We start from the raw sequence: 23,526 nt of genomic DNA, 5'->3' as shown, positions 1-23,526 counted from the left end.
CTGACCTCGTGATCCGCCCGCCTCGGCCTCCCCAAGTGCTGGGATTGCAGGCATGAGCCACCACGCCCAGCTATCATTCCACCATTCATTCTAACAATTGAGTCTCAACTACATGCTAGGCACTCTTTAGGATTCAATAAGGATTCGGTGGTGAACAACACAGAGCCCTCATGAATCTTACCTCCTGGTATCCAGGTTAAAATACTTTCTGTTGTTGGGCAAAGAGAATTAGAAACAAATACCCTTAACCTGCCTCCCTTGTTCTTGAGCCCAGGACCAAGAAAGAAGAAGCTGTACAATCCAGAAGCAGGGCTTGAGCACCTCCAACCTGCCAAGCAGATAAGTTCTGGGTATGCCAACTTGGGAGGCAGAGGTTGAAACCTCATAGGAGAAACTTTGGAGCTCATAGAAGGCCCAGGCATTGTCAGAGGCCTTGAGTTCCAAAACCATGCCAGTATTTCTCCCTTCTCACAGGCTGGTTAGAAAGAAACTAAATGGGAGCATTTTTCTCTGACAGTGGGGCAGAGGGACGAGAGATGACAGCCCAGGCAGAAGCAGAGACATTGCCGTTAAGTACTTACTAGAGGGCAGGCAGCACAACCTTATGCAAGTTGAGGGCCTTGACCTTGCCCAAGGCCTGACCTCAGATCCCAGATTCATCACACTAGCCTTTTGATCTTTGCCAGATTACTTAAACTCACTGTTTCCTCATCTGTTAAAAGGAATAATAACGGTGTCTATTTCAGGGTTTGTGAGGACTAAGCGAGCTAATGCATGAAAATTGCCTAGTACAGTGACTGGCATATAGCAAGAACTCAGCAAATGCTTGCTGCTCTAACAAGGCTTTTATCTGATGACAGAATTGATCTTAAGCAGACACCTCAGGGTGTACTGACATCTGAGCAAACCATATCTCCAAAAATTACAGTTGTAAGTGTGCCCTATTCCTTTGGATACCGGGAGCTCCAGAGGCTTCTCTGTCCAGCTGTCCCTGCTTTTTTTTTTTTTATTAAAATTTTCACTTTTTAAAAGCCAGCATGCTAAAGGTGAGAAATTGGTGGTAGGTGGTGGTTTTCCAGCATTTGTGGAAATGTCCTGACACTCCCTTTCCCTTGCTAACCATTCCCTAGGCTGGAGTCAAGAGAGGGCAAACCAGAAGGCCCAGCTTTGGGTCTGACACCAAGACGACTGGCTGGGAGGAAAACTTAACAGGCAAAACAGGCTTCTGAGGCACAGTGGAATAGTGAGACTTCTGCATTGCTGCACTGGTGACATCCCCTACAGAAGAGGCTCCTCAGCTGTATATATGGCCAAAATAAAGATCACACCACCTAAAGGGAAAGTGCTGGGCAAACCAGAGATGGAGATGGCAAAGCAGGAACAGAAATGCTGCCACACTGAACAGGAAGCAGGACAGCTTGACTAGGCCAGAGTTCTCTTGCTTCAGGGAACCTGCTCAAGTTTCAGGAATTCATACCCACCCCCTTCACCTAGGATCCCTGCTACAGTGAGTAACTATTCTGTGCAAAGTGCTGAAGAAGGCCAGCACTACTCTCAGCCACTTTCTTACAGCAAAGTTGGGGAAAATAGAATAGCAAAAACAAAACTCATACTTTTCTGTGTGTCTGAAGTTCTCCAGAAGGTTTCCAAATGGAATCTTCTCACAGCCACCCTGTGAAGCAGCCAGGGTAGTGACCTTATGGATGAGTGACAGCCTGTTCAAAGAATGACCTGCCTGTGTCCCAGGATGCAGATTTATGGCTGGGTTTGGATTAATTTCTTTATTTGATTTCCAGTTTTCTTTTCCACTGTTTGTCAGTATTCCCCCGTTCTTATTTTATCAGCTGGATTTGCAGAGAGATGTACTATCAATCAAAAGGGCTTCCTATAGACAGCTCCATGAATTGCCTTTACTCTGATACTCTCATTAGGTTTAGAGATTTCACTGGAAGGATAGCAGAAGGAAATGGATTGTGGTCTGGTATCAAAAGTACTGAAGTAACTGTCCAGTGATAGTTGAAATCACACACATTTTACTCATTTAACAATGTCTGAGTTTGCCATCAGCACCTCAGAGGAGCAAAGCTTGGCTCATAAAGTTGAGTGAGTTACTGAGCCTGCCGCATTGGCCTACTTGCCACCTCCAGAGGTATCTGAAGTCAGCACTGCAGGTTCTGTGAACATTTGGGAAGCTATGCCTCTTAGCCTTCTGGGCCCCTACAGTTGAATTGCTCTCCTATCTGGTACTGAGGGACCAGCAGTCTTCCTACCCTGCCTCTGCTGTTACCACCAATCCGCTTTCTATTAAGGACTGCAGATTTATCTTTCTTAGCCCTGCCTTAACTGGTCTTCCCAGCTCAGACTTCCTTACTCAGTCCATCGTCTCAGGATTTTCTTCAGTGGTCTTTTTCAAACTAGCTGACTTTTCCCTTTTATTTCTCACTAGGAACCCCCCTACCCACTGCAATTTCATCAAATCAAACTGACTGCCCTCTTTCATGCCCCTTCCCTAGTGCCCCAACACAAGCCTGTGCATAAGCTTGAACATTTCTACCTTTGCCAATGGTATTTCCCCTTCAGGCTTACCCTGCTTCCTCCTTCTCAGACTTTTCCAGTTTTTTTTTTTTTTTTTTTTTTTTTCCCGAGACGGAGTCTCGCTCTGTTGCCTGGGCTGGATTGCAGTGGCCGGATCTCAGCGCATTGCAAGCTCCGCCTCCCGGGTTCACGCCATTCTCCTGCCTCAGCCTCCTGAGTAGCTGGGACTACAGGCGCCCGCCACCTCGCCCGGCTAGTTTTTTGTATTTTTTAGTAGAGACGGGGTTTCACCATGTTAGCCAGGATAGTCTCGATCTCCTGACCTCGTGATCCGCCCGTCTCGGCCTCCCAAGACTTTTCCAGTCTTGATTGTCCTCTCTGTAAACACAAGAATGAATTTCAAGACAAGTTACTTAATGTCTTAGAGCCTGTTTCCCTATCCATTAAAATGGGGCTATAAATTCCTCAGGATGGGATGAGGGTACAAATAAAAAATGAAGCAGGATATTCTTTGTAAAAGCATGTGTACATTTTTTATTGTGTTTCTCCCCAGCTACCTTCCCTCTCCCCGCCACACATATCCTATTTGCAGAGTGTTGGGGGAGGTGGAACTGTGATGTGGGCCCTGCTGTCTAGCAGTCTGCAGTCACACACAGCCATCCAAACTACGAGATTGTATATGATTCAGTGCCAAACTGTGAGCTTTGGGGAATCCAGAAAGAAGGATGAAGTGTCTTTCCCAAGGTTCCTTTGGTTAAATGTGCCACTTGAATTCTGTTCTGACTCCTAGGCATGTGCAAGAGTCAATCACATACGTTCCTGTGGACTTTATCATTTTGGTCCATCTCTTGAGCCCACATGAATACTGTCATGGATGGAGGAGGAAGGACCAGGCTGGGTCAGGGCCTGAATGCAGGTTTCGTTTGGACTATAGGGGCTAAGTTCACTTTAATAGGCTGTGACCTATTAAAGGAGGCAGGACCCAAGTTTGCACAGAAGGACCATCCTAATTGAGTTAAAGGAGTTGGGGAGTTGATTGTGAGGGGTTTCCTAGATTGCTGCTGGGTAAGGTGATTGAATCTGGGAAGGACAGGGTATTTGATTGCCTAGAAGGATGCACTCTAAGTTCTGGATAAGAATGGTGCCCAAGATGAGCTGGAGGGGAAGGCAAGTGTTTGACCCACTCCCTGAGGTGAGCCTAGGTTAGGGTTAAGATTTGGTGAGTGAACAGGTGCAAATACTTGTGGCTTATTTATCCAGAAAAAGCATTTTCTGTGTGCCTTTCAGGTCAAGCTGTTACTGCATCCCCTTCAGGCCTGACCCCATCTCCCCCACTCATAGCTCAAGCTGAACAGCCCCTGAAGCTGGGAATCAAGCCCCTTCCTTGTGTTCAGAGCTTCCCCAACCTCCAGTCTCCCCCTAGGGTAGCCTTCTCTTCACATCCTAGAGCAGAAGCGAGTGGCAGGAGCGCAGGGAGTGAGGTCCAGGTTAGAGGACAGGCCAGAAGGCCCTCCGAGAGGGTCCCCCAACCCCTCAACGCCAGGGCAGGTTTGCACGTCCCCAGCAGTAGGCAAGTCGGAGGGATCCTAGGGTTACAGGGGAGGAGAGGGCGGGCCATAAGCATGTCGAGGGTGCACGGGGTGGCGAGGCCACCACAAGGGGGCGATTATCGGGACCGTAGCGCCTAGAGGCGGGGGGGGGGTCACCCGATGGCCGAAGGCTGTGTGTGAGCCTCGCTCTCAAACCGCCTCTATTGTGCTAGAGCAGGGGGCGCAAAGAAGAGAGCGGCGACCTTCCCCTTACCCCACCCTGTCGGCCCCGCCTTCCAGGACCCCGCCCCACACCCCGGCTCCGCCTCCACCCCCGCCCGCCTCCCAGCAGCGGCCCCTTCCTCTCGCCAGCTGGTGCTGTGTGCCGCGAGCCGCGCGTCGCTGTGTCTCTATGGCCCTGGATCCGAGCGCAAAGGTGAGCAAGGCGGGGGGAGTGCGGGCGGCGGCCTGGCCTGAGTCGGGGGGCTTCGGGCCGGGGGTCGGGCAAGGCCTTCCCCACGTCCATTCTACCCTCCAAGCTGGGCCAGGCCTTTCTCACCGCCAAGTCCCCCGATTCTGCATGAAGGCTCTAGAGGGGCGCGGGCCAGGCCTCGGGCTGCGCGGGGTGCAGACCGGCCATCGCGGAGTCGGGGACCAGCATGGGGAGGGGTCCGCGTGGCGAACAGTGTTCCCCAGGATCTGGGTCACGTCTCCCGGCGTCCGGCGGGATCGAAGGAGAGCTTGTCCTCGAGCTGCAGCAGTAGAGACTGAGGTTAGACCTGACGAAGGGAGAGAACCGCGGACTGTCCAGGATGTTGTAGGGAGGGGGTACCGGGGGAGGGGCTCTCTCAAGCCAGGAGAGACCACCATCCTACTAGGCAGAGGGAGTTACCGCCTACACGAGGCAGGTGGACATCTGGGATGAAGGTCGAGAGCCTGCTGATCCTCCATTGATCCTGTTTTAAGGGTCTCTCCTCCCCAATTCCCTCCACCCCAGGATCTAATAGAGGGAAGGTGATCAGAGTTCAGGGGGCTGGCCCTGGGGAAGAACCTGAACTGTGGAACTTGGGGTGGAGTGTGGGGCGTGGACAGGAGACCTTAAACCCGCTTCGCCACTGAAGGGAGGGGTGGTATGCTCCGCCCTGCCCACTTAGCCCCGCCCCCTCCCAACAGGTTAAGTGGGGGTTGAGAGCGCCAGCCCGTCTCCTACCTCTAGAACTGCAATATACATCGGGGTGGAGGAGTACTAAGTTATGCGTTCCATTCCATCTTTGCTAAAGCTAGGGGCCTCCTCCTGCCTGGGTTAGTTTCCCATTCCCTCCCTTGTAGAGCGGCCTTGACTCATGCACCCATCCCATCTGACCATGCAAGGTCAGAAACCTCCCCCATCACCCCCCTCGCCCACACACACACACACACACACACACTTGAAATTGGGCCTTAGAATTGGGACTTTCAGGAACGCAGGCAGGGTTCTTCTCTGCATCTCACCCTAGTGGACACTAGCAGCCCCCAAGCCTATGGTGAAAACTGGACCCCTGTATGCAGGTGTGCTTCTCTCTGCATGGATGTAGTTGTGTGTTCAAGGACTTTGTGTGAACACACATGTACTTGACCCTTCTGTGAACATGATTGCCTGGCCCACTACATCAGTGGGTTTGTGTGCATGTCCCCACACATACATGTGCATGGATAGGACCCTCGCTGTTGAATAGGTGCACGCGTCTTGACAGAAACCCATATGTTTGTGGGTTTATCTCTCCTCAACCTCTGAGGCTTGTGTTGAACTGCTGAATGGATGGCATGTAAATTCCAACTTCACATGTGAATATGTATGATTACCTGGTGGCTGTGGCCCTGTGTGAGCATATGTGTGCACAAACCTCCCTGTGAGTGTATGTGTGGAGTGACCCCTGTGAATCCATGTGGTTCACAGTCCCTCCTTGGAATGTGTATGTGGTGTATGTGTGCACCCATGTACATGTACATCATCTTCCTAGAGTCACCCATGTGACTCTTAAACTGTAAGTGTGACATGCACCACACTGAGTGGCTCCTCTAACCTGGGGCATGTTCCTCCTAGCCATAGTGCTCACCACACACATGCCTTTTGCACTGAGCAAATAGGAGGTCCCAAAGGTAAACAGGTGTGCCTCCACAGGGAGGGGTGGGGCATGGCCAGCTTGCCTGAAGCTTCCTGCTGTCCCAGCTCCCAAACAGGGAGCCTATACCCTTTCAGGATCAAGGAATCCTCTTCTCTCCCTTTCATAATCGACTCTCCCCCTCAGGGCTCTGCCCCTGCAGTGCTGACCTTTACCTCTTGAATAAATGCTCCTGTTATCCCTCTGGCCAGTTCCTGATTCCTCCCCTCTTTCCAAGGCCAGATAGTTAATATTTGACCTGGGAGAGGAGGCACCAGTGGCACCCTCTGGCCCTGCCTGTGGGTGACAGATGAGATGGAATGGGTTAGGTCTCTCCACACCTCACCCAGCCAAGGAACTCTTCAAGGAAACCCTGGGTGATTAGGAGGCCTGTTACAGGGGTTGGGAGAGGCCCACCACCCACCCCCATTCCCTCCCCAACTGGTTGGCTTGAGGGAGGGTCCAAGGGCTCAGGGATCCCATCATTTACCTTCTTCACATTGCTTATGTCTCAACTGGCCTTGCACACTACAGCCTCCTGCACAGACATTACACCTGTGCAACCAGGGGGACCCTAGGTACCCACCCCAATGCCTGTGAATGCCTACCTGCAGGTAGGGACACGTGTGGATGCCTAGCCAGAGGGTGCAGTACAGACTGGCATGGGCAGAGATTTGTACCCCCTTAGAGAGGAATACCAAGGAGAAGTTATAATTAAAGAGAAATTCCAGAGGGAGCTCTCAGGCCAGGGAAAAGAAAAAACAAAGGGAAAGCAGGACAAAATAAACAAAGGCCCATTAAACCTCTCTGGTCAGGCCTTCCTGCATAAGGCACCCCCGCAGGCAGCAGGGGCAGCTGCTGACCGAGTTGCATCTCATTGTTGAGAGAAGCAGGCATTCTCTCAGAGAACCCCAGCTCCTTTGACTTGAGGGCCTAGCGGAGCTTCTGACTTGGCCAGAAGAGGGTCATGACCTTGGGTTCGGGTTGTGGGTGTCTAGGGTCTTGTAAGGAAGGTAAGTTCCACCCCAGCCTCCAGCATCAGAGCAAAGGGATAGACAGAATGATTGTGAGTTGATCCTGTCGTGGGCGTTCTGTGGATGCTGGGCCTCCTTCCTTCAGTGCCCCCTGAAGTCTGGGTAACGCCATCCATCTTCCACCCACATACAGATCAAAGAGTTTTTTTTTTCCCCTGTTTTTTCTTCAGAAAACGGACCTCAGAAAACCAGGACTAGCTCTACTGTCGGGGGCAGGGTGACCCCATCAGTAACCTACAACCCCTCTAGAACTTCACAACTCCCTCTCACCATGGAGTTTGCATTTGATGCAGAAAGGCATGTGACCCCTCCCTCCTTCTGACCTCTTAGCTGGGATTCCATGGCCACACAACCCTGTGACTCCATGTCCCCCCGATTCCAGGACCCCCCATGGCCCCATGATTCCTTGACTCCCATGAGCTTATGACCTCTGACCTTCCAAGTGACTTCCTTGGACTTTGACCTCTGTGACTGTCCTTCCCATTCCCTGCCCCTACAACCTGTGACTCTGGCTCCCTTTGGGGGTCTTGCTAGTCTGGGCCTCCCCAGGAAGATGTGGGGGAGGCTGTGGCCCTTCCTCCTGAGCATCCTCATAGCAACTGCAGTCCCGGGACCCTCACTGCGGAGACCATCTAGAGAACTAGATGCCACCCCTCGGATGACCATACCCTATGAAGGTTAGACCCTCAACCTCAAAAGGCAGCAGGAGCCAGGGCTGGGGGTGGGAAGGCACCCCAGAACTAGACTCACTGTACCTGCTCTCCCCAGAGCTCTCTGGGACCCGGCACTTCGCGGGCCAAGCCCAGAACTACTCAACACTGCTCCTGGAGGAGGCCTCAGCAAGGCTGCTGGTGGGAGCCCGAGGTGCCCTGTTCTCTCTCAGTGCCAACGACATAGGAGATGGGGCTCACAAAGAGGTCAGGCCCTGGAACCTGGACCACCCAGAGGGTCTCCATCCTCATCCAGCTCCCTGGGACCTCAACTTCCTGAAAACCCTGCCAAGCCTTCCATAGCCCCCCGGTCAGACAGCACTGCCCTTCCCAGCCCAGGTGTCCCTTGCATTCAATGTTCCTTCTGAAATTGATCCTCACCCCAATTTCCCCAGCTCCGTGGGGTCCTATTGCCTGGTCCTATGAGTAATAGGTATTGGGGTCAATGCATCAGCCTATTCCCTTTGCCCCCACTAGATCCACTGGGAAGCCTCCCCAGAGATGCAAAGCAAATGTCATCAAAAAGGGAAAAACAACCAGGTATGTCATCTGCCCTGTCCCCAGCTCCTTTCCTCCTCTTCTTCCTCAATCAGGGATGCCAGGGTTGTTGGGGACACAGATGGGTAGGTACAGACCTGCCAGTAAATCTCAGCAACCACAGTAAACATTGTAAGCATTGCCAGAGTGGCAAGCCATGGGCACAGCATTTTTTTTTTTCTGTTTTTGAGGTTGGGTCTCACTCTGTCATCCAGGTTGGAGTACAGTGACATGATCATAGTTCACTGTGGCCTTAAACTCCTGGGCTCAGGGGATCCTTCCACTTCAGCCTCCTGAGTGGCTAGGACCACAGGCATATGCCACGCCGAGCTAAGTATTTTATTTTTTGTAGAGACAGGGTCTTGCTATGTTGCCCAGGCTGGTCTTGAACTCCTGGCCTCAAGCAGTCCTCCTACCTTGGCCTCCCAAAGTGCTGGGATTACAAATGTAAGCCATTGCACCTGGCATCTGGGCACAGTACTTCTAATTCAAACATCTGGTGGCCTACTAGCTTGTCCTGCAATGGCATCTTCATCTTCTCTGGGATCCCAAATAATCATCCTAACAATAAGTAGGCTGGATGCGGTGGCTCACATCTGTAATCCCAACAACTCAGGGAGGCTGAGGGTGGGAGAACAGCTTGAGTCCAGGAGTTTGAGACCAGTCCTGGCAACACACCAAGACCTGTTGTGTCAAAAAATATACAAACAAAAAAAAAAAAATTAGCCAAGTATGCTGGCATGCACCCGTAGTCCCAGCTACTTGGGAGGCTGAGTGGGAGTATCACTTGGGCCTGGGAGGTTGAGGCTACGTGAGCTATAATTAAGCTACTACATTCCAGCCTGGACGACAAAGCAAAACCCTGTCTCAAAAAAACAGACCAACAAAAAACAGTAAGTAACCTCTACAGATGCTTACTTAGGATGGGGTTACTTCCCATTAAAGCCATCATAATAAATTGAACCATTGTTAAGTCAGGGACCATCTATAGTAAGTGCTGATTTAGCTATTATCTCAGTTAATTCTAAAATAACCCTATGAAATGGTATTATCCCACATTTCGCAGATGAGAAAAATGAGGCTTTGGTCAAGGAATAGTTGAAATACCCAGTATTCCATGGAGAGGCATTAATGAAGCGTCAGCCCTTTCCAGCTAAAGAATAGGGTGTCTTGGCCGGGCGCGGTGGCTCAAGCCTGTAATCCCAGCACTTTGGGAGGCCGAGACGGGAGGATCACGAGGTCAGGAGATCGAGACCGTCCTGGCTAACACAGTGAAACCCCGTCTCTACTAAAATACAAAAAAACTAGCCGGGCGAGGTGGCGGGCGCCTGTAGTCCCAGCTACTCCGGAGGCTGAGGCAGGAGAATGGCGTAAACCCGGGAGGCGGAGCTTGCAGTGAGCTGAGATCCGGCCACTGCACTCTAGCCCGGGCAACAGAGCAAGACTCCGTCTCAAAAAAAAAAAAAAAGAATAGGGTGTCTCCAAGGGTCCCATATCTGGCTATGTAATGGCTCTATCTGGAGAGCTTTTACAAAATAAACAACCCTGGGCTGGGCATGGTGGGTCACACTTGTAATCTCAACTCTTTGGGAGGCCAAGGCAGGAGGATCACTTGACCCCAAGAGTTCGACTCCATCTCTAATTAAAAAAAAAAAAAAAAAATTCCCAAGGTCCACTGGGCCAAGGTGGGCCGGGGGTGGTGTTGGGACAGCTGCATTTAAAAAGGCATCTCCAAGAGCTTCCATCAAAGACTGCCTCTTGGTGCAGCACGAGTAGAAAACAGGGCTGGGGAGGCAGGTGGAACCGGGTCATAGAAGGCCACAGATGCCCAGCTGGGAGTTTGGGTTTTATTCTGTGACAGTGAACACTCTCACAATTTGATATTTTAGAGGCTCCAACTTTAATGTATCACCCAAATATATTATAAATGCAGGTGCCAAACTCAGTAGGTCTGGGGAAGGGCCCAAGTCTGCAATTCTAACAAGCTCCCAAGTGAAGTTGATGCTGCTGGTCCCCAGACCACACTTTGGATAGCAAGGCTTTATAGAACAGTTCCCAAAGCATGTTCTGAGGAACACTAATTTTCAAAGGAGGGGTTTAGATGTCAAATGAGTTTGGGAAACACTGCATGCCCAGTCCCCCAATGCACAGCAACATCCTTCAGGCTCTAGGAAGTAACCCCAGTAAAGATAGGTTTCACCTGTGGTTTCTAAAGTTATTTGAGCAGAGAATACCTCCCTACCCCCCTTTAAAAAATGTAAACATCCGCTGGGCGCGGTGGCTCAGGCCTGTAATCCCAGCACTTTGGGAGGCCGAGGCGGGTGGATCACGAGGTCAAGAGATCAAGACCAGCCTGGCCAACATGGTGAAACCCTGTCTCTACTAAAAATACAAAAATCAGCTGGGCGTGGTGACACACACCTGTAGTCCCAGCTACTTGGGAAACTGAGACAGGAGAATCTCTTAAACCCAGGAGGTGGAGGTTGCAGTGAGCTGAGATCACGCACTACACTCCAGCCTAGCGGCAGAGCGAGACTCCGTCTCAAGAAAAATAAATACATAAATAAATAAACAAACAAACCTCTTGGGGAAACACCACTCTAGGAATATTTTTCTGGCCCCAGGCACTGGATGGATGAAAATAGGGTGAGTCTGGAGGCAAGAAAAGCAGTGAGGAGGCTGGGGCATCATTTGGGTCAGAGGAAGGGACCTGAGCAGGCTTATGGAGAGGAGGGACAGATGCCAGTGGCTTGTACCAGGTGAGGGAGCAGGAAGAGACACAAAGAGGCCTGTATGGATTTAAACCCTGGGTAACAGGCAAGAGGACGAATCATTAACATGGCAAAGGAGTCAAGAGACTGGTAGCTGAGGGCATTTGACAGGCAGAGAAGACCAGCGTGACTGGAGTGGGGTGAGTGAGGCCAGAGGAAGGGGCAGAGTCCCATCACACAGGGCTAGGAGCATGTGGGACTCTATGCTCAGGTCACTGATGAGCCGATACAGTGCTGTGATCCACTTGACTTTTTTTTTTTCAGACATGGTCTCACTCTGTTGTCCAGATTGGAGTGCAGTGGTTCACTGCAGCCTCGACCTCCTGGGCTCAAACAATTCTCTTGCCTAAGCCTCCCAAGTAGCTAGGGCTAAAGGTGCATGCCACCACACAGAGATGAGGTCTTGCTATGTTGTCCAGGCTGGTCTTGGACTCCTGGGCTCCAGTGATCCTCCCACCTCAGTATCCCAAAGTGCTGGGATTACAGGTGTGAGCTATCACACCTGACTAGGTTTACATTTTTAGAATATCCCTTGGAAAGTGGTTGGAGAGTAGCAAAAGTGTGTTGTTTGGTAAAATATCTCTGGAAGGAAACTTCAGACAATAGTAACAGCAGTCTTCTTTGCAGGCAACCTGGGAGACAGGGATAAATGGGAGACTCCTTGTTTATAACATACCCCTTTGTACTTTCTGAGTTTTATACTATGTACATGTAATCATCGTTGACTGAATAAATAGCTGTTATAAAAGTCATTTTTATAAAAGAGAAGGTTGGGAGGAGCTATCAGGTAACAACTGCAGTTGTCTAAGGAAGAGGTCATGGTGGTCATTTGGACTGGGTGCTGTTGGTGGAGTCAAAGTGGACCAAGTCAAGAGACATTTAGGACAATGAATTAATTGTGGAGAGGGACTGAATGTGGGGGTGAGAAAGTAGGAAGCAGCAAGGATAATTCCTGGCTTCTAAGTTGAGTCGTAGGATGGATGAAGTGAGGTGGGAAAGACTGGATAAACAGGTTTAGGAAAGATGTAGGTTATGGAGGAGGGGATGAACTTGGCTTCTGACAAGGTGAGTTTAAAGCATCCCTGGGATATCAGGTGGAGAGCGAGCTGGCATCTGGGGATAGATTTGGTTGTATCACCCCAGCGGGGAGGGCAGGAGTTCCAAGAATAGAAAGAGTTGCTGAGAAGGAGCTGAATGGGAGAGGAGAAGCACCTCAGGATGGTGGAATCCCTGGCAGCTCTTGAACCAGGGGTGGAGGGAACTGCAAGAGACACAGGAGATAGTGGCAAAGTGGTGTCAGATAATCTGAGGGAGAGAGGAGAGAAATAGTGTCCTATTACTGGGAGGCCAAGGAGAGTGAGTTCCAGGAAATATTCTGGAGCAGTGAAAAGGATCACAGGTATCCTGGAAAGAACCGTTTGTCCTGTGGGTAGGGACAAGAGCCAAACTACAAGCTAGACTAATGGAGGAGGCCTCTAGTCAGGCAGAGGGCTCACAGCCCTCTCCACCTCATCCCACAGACGGAGTGCTTTAACCATGTGCGGTTCCTGCAGCGGCTCAATTCCACCCATCTCTATGCATGTGGGACTCACGCCTTCCAGCCCCTCTGTGCAGCAATTGTGAGTATACCTGTGTGGTGCCAGATCTCTGTTGACTTCATTAGGGATGGGATCATGTTCGAGATGCCAAAGAAGAGACTCAGAGCCAGTGAAGGAGACGGTTGGTTTATTAAGGGGACTTCCATACAGGACAGTCCTGTGGTGGCGGGCTGCACTGGAGAACCACTCCCCTTTGTAAAAAGCATGCAGTTTATATAGCATTTTCACTTAGCAGCCTCCCCCTAATCATCTCCACCTGGCAAACTTCATTTAACCCAAAACAAAGGGACTTGATCCCCTGGATGGCATGTGTTCCACAGGAGGGGCTAGGGGCTCATATGTTCTTCATAGATAAGGAATCTCTGGGTTGGCCACTTGCAGATTTGGAACTCCAAACATACATTGTTTTTAGGCCATAAGGTCATTCTCAGGGGATGCTTAAGTTATTGCTGTCAGGTGCATCTGCCATACAACCTGCCCCTAGCCCTGATCGCTGATCCCTGACCCCAGATTGATCTGACTTGGACCCACTGTTCCTACCTGTCCTCTGAACCAGTTACTGCTGGTCCCTTGTTCCCTAGGATGCTGAGGCCTTCACCTTGCCAACCAGCTTTGAGGAGGGGAAGGAGAAGTGTCCTTACGACCCAGCCCGTGGCTTCACGGGCCTCATCATTGGTAAGCAGGCCCTCTTCCCTATCACAAGCATGATGTTTTTAGGATGTGGATCTCATCTCTAGGACCTGCCACCATGTATATGTCATGTGCCCTGTTGTATATGACATGTCTCTCATGCCTGGAATGTCCCCACGCCAGATGGAGGCCTCTACACAGCCACTCGGTATGAATTCCGGAGCATTCCCGACATCCGTCGGAGCCGCCACCCACACTCCCTGAGAACTGAGGAGACACCAATGCATTGGCTCAATGGTTAGGAGGATGAGGCACAGGATGATGGGGGGTAGGGGACTATTTCTTCATTTTTACTCCCTTGGCCAGCTGACCACCCCACCCCCAAATCCCCAGGTGAGCCTGTCCATTCCATTCCTGTGTGTTGTCAAGTGACGGGTAGGCCTCAGAGTGGGGGAAAGGGGTCCTCAGCCTGTCTCAAAAGCCTCTCACACTGCCTGACCCACAGATGCTGAGTTTGTGTTCTCCGTCCTCGTGCGGGAGAGCAAGGCCAGTGCAGTGGGTGACGACGACAAGGTATACTACTTCTTCACGGAGCGTGCCACTGAGGAGGGCTCTGGCAGCTTCACTCAGAGCCGCAGCAGTCACCGTGTGGCCCGTGTGGCTCGTGTCTGCAAGGTGGATAGGGCTGATGTTGGGGCATGGGTATAGAGGTTGGACCTCTGACCCTGGCCCCTTAACCCATACCCCTACCTCCCCAGGGAGACCTGGGAGGGAAGAAGATCCTGCAGAAGAAGTGGACATCCTTCCTGAAAGCCCGTCTCATCTGCCACATTCCACTGTATGAGACACTGCGTGGGGTCTGCAGCCTGGATGCTGAAACCTCAAGCCGTACACACTTCTATGCAGCCTTCACGCTGAGCACACAGTGGTCAGTGCAGGGACAATGGGGAGGCAAGGAACTGGGGACAGCATAGGGGCTGGAGCAGAGGTCAGTGAAGATGAGATAGGATCCACTGTGGGGAGGTCTGGCTGCAAAGTGAATTTTTTTTTTTTTTTTTTTAAGAGGGAATCTCGCTCTGTTGCCAGGCTAGAGTGCAGTGGCGTGATCTCAGCTCACTGCAATCTCCGCCTCCCGGGTTCAAGTGATTCTCCTGCCTCAGCCTCCCAAGTAGCTGGGACTACAGGCACCTGCCACCACACCTGGCTAATTTTTGCATTTTTAGTAGAGACGGGGTTTCACCACGTTGCCCAGGATGGTCTCGATCTCTTGACCTCGTGATCCACTGGCCTCGGCCTCTCAAAGTGCTGGCAAAGTGAGAATTTTAAGCACATCAAGCTAGAGAATCAAGAATTTTAAGCACATCAAGCACATAGAGCCAGAGAATGAATGCAGTGGTCCACTGACTCACAGGAGAGGCCCTGTGGGACTATAGCTGGGGTTGGCCAGGGTAACAGTGAGCTTCAGGCTGAGCATGGGTTGGGGGGCAAGCTTGACTCTGTGTAACTCGCCCCCCTTGCCCTATGTCCCATTCCTAGGAAGACCCTGGAGGCCTCAGCCATCTGCCGCTATGACCTGGCAGAGATCCAGGCTGTCTTTGCAGGACCCTATATGGAATACCAGGATGGTTCCCGGCGCTGGGGTCGCTATGAGGGTGGGGTGCCTGAGCCCCGGCCTGGCTCGGTGAGTGCCCAGGCCTGGGACCAGTGCTGAGCAGACAGAGCCCAGGGAAGGGTCAGTGAGTCTGGCCTTGTGGAGAGGGCAGGCAGGTGGTGGAGTCCCGAGGTTCACCACCTTTGTCCCCCACCCCAGTGTATCACAGATTCATTGCGCAGCCAAGGCTACAATTCATCCCAAGACTTGCCATCCCTGGTCCTGGACTTTGTAAAGTTGCACCCACTGATGGCTCGGCCCGTTGTGCCCACACGTGGACGGCCCCTGCTGCTCAAGCGCAATGTACGCTACACACACCTTACAGGGACACCTGTCACCACGCCTGCTGGACCCACCTATGACCTGCTCTTTCTGGGCACAGGTGCTTCTGATCCCAATCCCTGATCCCTGTTGGCCCTGATCACTAATGCTTCTGAATCCATTAATTCCTGCCATGACTAATCTGGAGTTCCCAATGTCCTGAGGGTCCACTGCTCCTGGCTGAGTCCTTGTTCTGCACCTCATGACTCCTGAGCTGTTCCTATTAGGCCTCTTGCAGGGTGCTGAGAACAGATCCCATAGTTGGGGTCTGACTCTCTGCTCTTTCCATGCCAGCTGATGGCTGGATCCACAAGGCCGTAGTCCTGGGCTCTGGGATGCACATTATTGAAGAGACACAAGTGTTCAGGGAGCCCCAGTCTGTGGAAAATCTAGTCATCTCTCTAATGCAGGTAACCCTTCTCTGTGACCCTTAATATAGGCTTGCTGAAATAGGAGGAGGGAGTGGGGAGGTTGGGCAGAGGCTGTGTATCTGTAAGTCTGAGTGGAGGCATTGCTGACCAACTGTCCTATCTGGCTCCCAGCACAGCCTCTATGTGGGGGCTCCTAGCGGAGTCATCCAGCTACCACTCTCCAGCTGCTCCCGCTACAGATCCTGCTATGACTGCATCTTGGCCCGAGACCCCTACTGTGGCTGGGACCCCGGCACCCATGCCTGCATGGCAGCCACCACCATAGCCAACAGGTCCCAGGGAAGCAGGTGGGAAGTGGTGGGGGGTGAGAGTCACATGTGGCCTGAGTGGAGGAGGAAGGCCTGGGGGAGTGCAGGGGCTAGTTATTGGTAACAGACCTATCTACCCTGTCACTGGGAAACTGAAACCCAGTTCCCCTTGTTCATAAAACCTGATCTTCTGTCCCAGGACAGCACTGATACAGGACATAGAGAGAGGAAATCGAGGCTGTGAGAGCAGCAGGGATACAGGTAAGTGACTCATACGAGTGTGGGTCTAGCTGCACAGCCTCTCCTCTTTGCCATTTACTGCTATGTGTACGTACACGTTTGTATCTGAGTGGCTTTGGCTGTGTGCATTTGGTAAGGATGACTCAAATGCAGAGCCTGGCACAGAGTAAGTGCTCAACAAACATTTACTGCCCAAATGAATTATAAAGTAGGAAACACATTCAAGATGTGAAGTGTGTTGTCACTTCTAGAGCTTATAGCCAAGTAGTGGATGACAAGGGTTCAGGAACGTGATGGGTATTTCCCCAAGGGAGATCAGATGACTGAGCTGATATCTGAAGAACAAAAGTTAATCATCATAGCTAAGATGTATTAAGTATTTACTGTGTGCCAGGCACTGATCTAAATACTTCTATGCATGATGTCATTTATTCTCACAGCATTCTTATGAGAAAGGTACCATTATTATTATCCCCATGAGGGACCTCTCTGAGGCCCAGGGAGTGTAAGTAAATTGCTCAAACTTATTCAGCTATTAAGAAACTGGACCAGAATTCAAACCTGGCTGAGTACAGCGGCTCACGCCTGTAATCCCAGCACTCTGGGAGGCCAAGGTAGGTAGATTGCTTGAGCTCAGGAATTGGAGACCAGCCTGGGCAACATGGCAAAACCCCATCTCTACAAAAAATACAAAAATTAGCCAGGTATGGTGGCACATGTCTGTAGTCCCAGCTACTTGGAAAGCTGAGATGGGAGGATCACTTGAGCCTAGGAGGTGGAGGTTGCAGTGAGCCAAGATCACACCATTGCACTCCAGCCTGGGTAACAGAGTGAGACCTCATGAAAGAAAGAAAGAGGGCCGGGTGCGGTGGCTCAAGCCTGTAATCCCAGCACTTTGGGAGGCCGAGGTGGGCAGATTACAAGGTCAGGAGTTCGAGACCAGCCTGGCCAATATGGTGAAACCCCATCTCTACTAAAAATACAAAAAATTAGCCAGGAGTGGTGGCGGACACCTGTAGTCCCAGCTACTCGGGAGGCTGAAGCAGGAGAATCTCTTGAACCCAGGAGGCGGAGGTTGTAGTGAGCTGAGATTGGGCCACTGCACTCCAGCCTGGGTGACAAAGCGAGACTCCATCTCCAAAAAAAAAAAAAAAGAAAAAAAAGAGAGAAAGAGAGAGAGAGAGACAGACAGACAGACAGAGAGAAAAAGACAGAAAGCAAGGAAGGAAAGGAAGGAATGGAAGGAAGAAAGAATTCAAACCTGACCCTAAGCAGTCTGACTTGACTTTGTGCTTCTGGTCACTATACTATATTATACTATCTCCCACAAGTTAGCCAGGCAAGCAGACGACATGGGGTAATGGGGTGACATGCAAGCAGAGGGAGCAGCAGGCAGAGGGAGGCTGGCACATTTGAGTGACAGGAGAATGGGCTGGACAAGTGGGCAAAGACCATGTTGAAGATTTTGGTCTTTATCCGAAAAGCAACAGGAAATCTCTGAAGAGTTTTAGGCCGGAGAGTGGCAAGATCAGATTTGTGTTTTTAAAATACCTCTCTTGGAGAATGGATTACATGGGGCCAGAGTGGGCCAGGAGTCATGGAAGGAGAGAGATCAACAGGTCTAAGATAGATGCCAGAAACCGAATCTTCGTGCGAGTTAGGTACAAACATGAAGAAGGGCCGGGCACAGTGGCTCATGCCTATAATCCCAGCACTTTGGGAGGCCAAGGCAGTTGGATCACTTGAGGTCAGGAGTTCAAGACCAGCCTGGCCAACATGGTGAAACCCTGTCTCTACTAAAAATACAAAAACTAGCCGGGCATGGCGGCACATGCCTGTAATCCCAGCTACTCAGGAGCCTGAGGCAAGAGAATTGCATGAACCGGGGAGGCGGAGGTTGCAGTGAGCTGAGATCACGTCACTGTACTCCAGCCCTGGGTGACAGAATGAGACTCCATCTCAAAAAAACAAAACAAACAAAAAAAGGCAAACAAGAAAGAGGAGGGAGACTCCCAGGTTTCTGACGTAAGCAACTGTCTGGCTGGTTGTGCCATTCATAGTGGTGGCAATTCAAGGAAAGGACCTGGCGTAGTTTGGGAGAAAAGCTTTGGCCTTTGAAGTGTCCAAGAGACCTCATGTGGAGATGCCCAGCACATGGTAGATATCCAAGTCTGGCACTCAGGAGAGAAGTCTGAGGGAGAGACTAGGAGTTACTGGCAGATGGCAGAAAGTGAAACTACAGGAGAGGATGAGAGAATGGAGAGAGAATGGAAAAGGGCACTGCCTGCTTCCTGGGAAGGGCCAACGTGAACCTTACATGGAAGCATGAGCACAGAGCCTAGGTCAGCTGTCACGGTGATTCCGGGTTCTGCGCTTGGTGCCAGGGACTTGGCAGTCAACAGTCTGGCTTGCCATCTCTAATCCCTTCCTGAGATGGGCTGGTACTGACCTCTCCCCCAACCCCCACAGGGCCACCACCACCACTGAAGACCCGCTCTGTGCTCCGGGGTGATGATGTCCTCCTGCCCTGTGACCAGCCATCCAACCTGGCCCGGGCCTTGTGGCTACTCAATGGAAGCATGGGCCTGAGCGATGGACAGGGTGGCTACCGTGTGGGCGTGGATGGGCTGCTGGTGACAGATGCACAGCCTGAGCACAGTGGCAACTATGGCTGCTATGCTGAGGAAAATGGCCTCCGCACCCTGCTGGCCTCCTATAGCCTTGTGGTCCGGCCAGCTACTCCTGCCCCAGCTCCAAAAGCCCCTGACACACCTGGGGCACAGCTGGCACCTGATGTGAGACTGCTCTATGTGCTAGCCATTGCCGCACTTGGTGGCCTCTGTCTCATCCTGGCCTCCTCCCTCCTCTATGTGGCCTGTCTGCGGGAAGGCAGACGAGGGCGCCGACGGAAATACTCACTGGGTCGGGCCAGCCGGGCAGGAGGATCTGCCGTGCAACTGCAGACAGTCTCAGGCCAGTGTCCTGGAGAGGAAGATGAGGGCGATGAGGAGGAGGGGCTGGGGCCTGGAGGGCAGCTGTCTCCAGATCATCCCTGGGGAGGGAGCCCCAGCCCCACCACCCCCACCGCCCCCACTGCCACCAGCTGAGCTGACCAATGGCCTGGTGGCACTGCCCAGCCGGCTGCGAAGGATGAATGGCAATAGCTATGTGCTTCTGAGGCAGAGCAACAATGGAGTACCAGCAGGGCCCTGCTCCTTCGCTGAGGAACTCAGCCGCATCCTGGAGAAAAGGAAGCACACACAGCTCGTGGAGCAGCTAGATGAGAGCTCTGTCTGAGCCCAGTCTCCCAGAACAAATGCTCTCCCAAGCCAGCCTGTCTGTCCCAGGCTGGGCCACTGCCTCCCTAACACAGCCACCCTACNCTCACTGGGTCGGGCCAGCCGGGCAGGAGGATCTGCCGTGCAACTGCAGACAGTCTCAGGCCAGTGTCCTGGAGAGGAAGATGAGGGCGATGAGGAGGAGGGGGCTGGGGGCCTGGAGGGCAGCTGTCTCCAGATCATCCCTGGGGAGGGAGCCCCAGCCCCACCACCCCCACCGCCCCCACTGCCACCAGCTGAGCTGACCAATGGCCTGGTGGCACTGCCCAGCCGGCTGCGAAGGATGAATGGCAATAGCTATGTGCTTCTGAGGCAGAGCAACAATGGAGTACCAGCAGGGCCCTGCTCCTTCGCTGAGGAACTCAGCCGCATCCTGGAGAAAAGGAAGCACACACAGCTCGTGGAGCAGCTAGATGAGAGCTCTGTCTGAGCCCAGTCTCCCAGAACAAATGCTCTCCCAAGCCAGCCTGTCTGTCCCAGGCTGGGCCACTGCCTCCCTAACACAGCCACCCTACCTTCATTCCCCCGACTCTATGCCCTTTTCCCAACTTTTTGATGTCCCTGTAGGGCTGGCCAGTCAGGCCCAGCCAAAGCCCCCTCCTCAGTCTCCACAGACCCACATGTGAGCAGCCCAGGCCCATCGGTGCTCCTCAGAGGTAGGTGCTCCCTCAGGATCAGGTGCCCTGCAGACCCAGAGCCAGTTCCTATCCCCTAACCTAAACACTTTAGAGGCGAGGATTCCATCCTCCTGTTCCATTCATCTGCCCAAACCCTTTCTCTTTCTCCCAGGCAGGGCTCTGCAGGTCCATATGGGCTCAATGTCACCACCCTCTGCATGGCCCTGTGTGCTGGATGGTCCTGAAACCAGACAAGACCTCTGCCAGCCACCTAAGCCCTGCGTATATTCACATGCACACGTGGAAGAATGTTTATCGGCTGGGCTGCAGTGCCCCTACCCTCACCTTCTCCTGGTGCATTCTTGTTTCATCCCTGCTTCTGGACTTGGGGTACCCTCCCAATTGCCACATCCTATCTGGTCCTCTTCCCCAGCCCCATGTGGTGACCTCTTTGTCAAGAGCTTGGGAACAGGCCAGCCGGGGGAGGTAAGACTGCATCACTCCCCTCCTCTCCCTTCCTGTGTGGCCCTTGTGAATCAGCCTCCCCACTCTCCTTGGTCATTGTCAAGAGTATCAGAGACAGAGCTCCAGGCATGTCCCATCCCCATGCACATGTGGCAACACACACCTGTATCACACATGTGCTTACATTTCCACTCACATGCACCTCTGAGCCTCCCCGTGCTGCCTTGGACCTGTGTCTGTTGGGTTTGGTCCGTGGACATTTCAGAGGGAGATCCCCCTCCCGTTTAGCTGTCCTCACAGGCCCTTCCTTAGGATGGATGACCAACACTGCACTCAATGAGCCAGCCTCTCTTTTGGGGGAATCAAGCATTTGCTTCCCCTAGACTACAGCAGGGAAAGGGAGGAGAAATCTGATGTCTCGATTGGCATATGAAGCCCGTTCTTGGAACTATGCAAAGGGCAGTGGCTGGGAGTTTGGATGCTTAGCTCCTACCCCTGTCCTACCTCACCGGGGCACTTTCAAGGTCCAGGGGCCTCTGAAGTCTCTAGGCCTATATGGGACAATCAATTCTGACTGAGCTTCCCCATTCCCCTCGGGTGAGGATGACTGTTATTTTTGTAGCTGAGAACGTGGAATCCCACGCGTTTTTACTGCCCTTCACCCAAACTCTCCCACCTCCACCCCACAATGAATGTATTTATTGTGAGAATGGCTATACTTCTTTAGGAATGCCCCCACTTACCACCAGGTGGGTGGAACAGGCATGTGACAGAGTGGGGAGCCTGGGCTCAGTTTCTCCCCCTGCCGTTGGTTAATAAACACCCTCTTTCCCCACAGCTATGAGTAGTCTGCTTCATCTAGATGGGCCCAGCCCTGATCACCAGGGGACAGGCTCCTGAGCCTATACAGGTGCCGCAGTGATGTCTGCTTCCAGGGTTGGCTCTGCTCCCCAATACAACTATGTGCAGAGGAGACTGGGATCCTCTGCTTCCATCCAGACTCCTTGGCAGGCACACAGGCCTCTTTATTAAGGTTCACACTATTCATTGATCATGGTGTTAGGGCATGACAAGAAAATGACAACGGTTCAAGAATTCTTACGAGGATTTCTAGATTTTTATTTTCTGGCTCTCATTTCCCCACCATCCCCCCTTTTTAAACTAAGACTAGAAAATATTAATCAGCCTTCCTGCCCTTCACCAAGGTTCTCAGCACCCCCCACCAGCTGGCTCAGGGGACATGGATTTTATTTCTGCACAAAGAGGGACGTGGGGGGAAGGAGATGTATAGCTAAGACCACAGAAAGCTTGTTAGCCAGGGAATAACTCCCCTCTCCCTTTCAGGGGTCAGGCCTAGATTAATTACTTGGCCTTTAATACTAACCACCTGACGGTTGTTATATGTTCTGCGTCTAGTTTTGAAATAATGAAAACTGAGGCTTGTGCTGAACATATGCACACATTTTGAAGACAGACCTGAAATGTGACTTGGGATAAGTTTATTAACCTCAGTTTTATAAATCTGTACACACACACATTCACATAGATATAAAGTGCCTAGCCCATCACAGCAGAGCTCTCCATAGCTCAGTGGTTGTACCAAGAAGACATCAGGGATTCTTCAGAAGCCAGCCTTCAGACCTCTCATTGTGTTTTGAGATATAATTATTATCAATTTGGATTTAAAAAACAAGGGCCCTGTAAAACCCTTTAAGTCTTCCTCATCTCAGGTTTTAGGGATGCTAACTGATAAAAATTAGGGGTTCACAAGGTCACTGCCCCTAGAAGCAGGCACTGGAAAGAAACAGGCAGCTCTTCTTTATCCCAAGCAGAACCTCTGTCAACTTGCCCATTGATGGGTTCCATTTACCTGGGCTTGGAATCCCAAAGGGAAAGAACCACCTTTACTGGAGAAACAGTCCAAAGCCTGGGGTTGGAGTTGGTGGAGCAACTCTTCACTGTGCTTGCACCTGGGCTGGGGCAGGATCCTGAACCTCTCGGGGGCACAGCCCGCGGAAAGTGGTCGGCTTGTTGGTGAAGGGGTGCCACTGGCCCTGGATGCTAGGGTTGTCAGTGTGGAAGGGCTTGCGGATGCGGATCACGTCCAAACCCGACTGGTTGGCCAGCTTCTGCACCAGCGTCGAGATCTCCTCGACCGACTTGCAGTGGATGCTCTCCTCGCGCACAGCCCCGTTAACTGGCAGAAAAGGGGTGAGAGTGGGTGAGAGTGGGTGAGAGTGGGCGGAAGCTGGCCAGTGCGACCAGGAGAGAGAGAGGCTAGCGGGCCGAGCCCATCCCGCCCTCCAGCCGGAGCCCGGCCCCACTCACGGTATTCGGCCACTACTCTGGGCACGCAGCACGGACGCGAGTTCACATATATTACGATCCCTGGGTTCCGTCGGGCGAAGTCGATCACCTCCCGCTCCACGAACTCCCTAAAGGACCCGGGAGAGTGAGCAGTATGACCCCTGACTGGGGGCGACCTACCTGGGGAGTCGTTGCCACCCCCACCCCATCCCCAACCCCACCCCGACCCGCGCCCGCGCACTTCCCTTGGCTCACCTGGCGCCGCGAGACGAGGCGCTGTCGCGGCTGACGCTGAAGCTCAGACGCTGCAGCTGCTGCACGTAGCGACCCAGTCCGTTGTGCAGAACACTGGCCAAGAAGCGGCTCGGAGTCCCGCGAGCAGTCATAGCTACAGAGCTTGGAGGCCGCGGAGCCTAAGCGGCG

The 23,526-nt window shown here is 52.3% G+C and overlaps 2 protein-coding genes and 1 long non-coding RNA gene across 7 annotated transcripts; 1 reads left to right on the top strand and 2 right to left on the bottom strand.

The window, feature by feature from the left end:
* Positions 1-4,418: 4,418 nt before the first annotated feature.
* On the top strand, positions 4,419-21,633 carry SEMA4G (semaphorin 4G). Of its 3 annotated transcripts, XM_017851766.1 has the most exons (17): positions 4,419-4,500; positions 7,410-7,916; positions 8,008-8,156; positions 8,427-8,489; positions 12,778-12,876; positions 13,437-13,530; positions 13,669-13,782; positions 13,991-14,160; positions 14,244-14,413; positions 15,022-15,166; positions 15,296-15,518; positions 15,752-15,867; positions 16,000-16,175; positions 16,336-16,397; positions 18,846-19,349; positions 19,819-20,370; positions 20,504-21,633. In XM_017851766.1, exons 2-16 carry the CDS (start codon positions 7,793-7,795, stop codon positions 20,142-20,144), a joined length of 2,535 nt encoding a protein of 844 aa, XP_017707255.1. In that variant the 5' UTR covers positions 4,419-4,500; positions 7,410-7,792; the 3' UTR covers positions 20,145-20,370; positions 20,504-21,633. The 3 variants fall into 3 exon arrangements, with proteins under 3 accessions (XP_017707255.1, XP_017707254.1, XP_017707253.1); XM_017851765.1 differs by lacking the exons at positions 19,819-20,370; positions 20,504-21,633 and having other exon boundaries at positions 16,000-16,160; positions 18,846-19,508; XM_017851764.1 differs by lacking the exons at positions 19,819-20,370; positions 20,504-21,633 and having other exon boundaries at positions 4,434-4,836; positions 18,846-19,508.
* LOC108515121 (uncharacterized) lies at positions 14,075-19,580 on the bottom strand. Of its 2 annotated transcripts, none has more exons than XR_001881427.1 (3): positions 19,490-19,580; positions 19,296-19,358; positions 14,075-14,153 (listed from the first exon to the last, which is right to left on the bottom strand). It is a non-coding gene; the product is annotated as an uncharacterized LOC108515121 (long non-coding RNA). The 2 variants fall into 2 exon arrangements; XR_001881428.1 differs by lacking the exon at positions 14,075-14,153 and adding an exon at positions 14,750-14,790.
* Positions 19,786-23,526, bottom strand: MRPL43 (mitochondrial ribosomal protein L43). 2 transcript variants are annotated; one of them, XR_001881426.1, is made up of 4 exons: positions 23,359-23,526; positions 23,125-23,231; positions 22,667-22,993; positions 19,786-19,827 (listed from the first exon to the last, which is right to left on the bottom strand). XR_001881426.1 is itself a non-coding variant. In XM_017851767.1 (3 exons), exons 1-3 carry the CDS (start codon positions 23,487-23,489, stop codon positions 22,752-22,754), a joined length of 480 nt encoding a protein of 159 aa, XP_017707256.1. In that variant the 5' UTR covers positions 23,490-23,526; the 3' UTR covers positions 22,274-22,751. The 2 variants fall into 2 exon arrangements, 1 of the variants encoding a protein (XP_017707256.1); XM_017851767.1 differs by lacking the exon at positions 19,786-19,827 and having other exon boundaries at positions 22,274-22,993.

This window comes from Rhinopithecus bieti, unplaced genomic scaffold, assembly GCF_001698545.2.
Source record: "Rhinopithecus bieti isolate Rb0 unplaced genomic scaffold, ASM169854v2 scaffold_31787, whole genome shotgun sequence".
NCBI lineage: Eukaryota > Metazoa > Chordata > Mammalia > Primates > Cercopithecidae > Rhinopithecus > Rhinopithecus bieti.
This window is presented reverse-complemented; position numbering and strand designations above follow the sequence as displayed.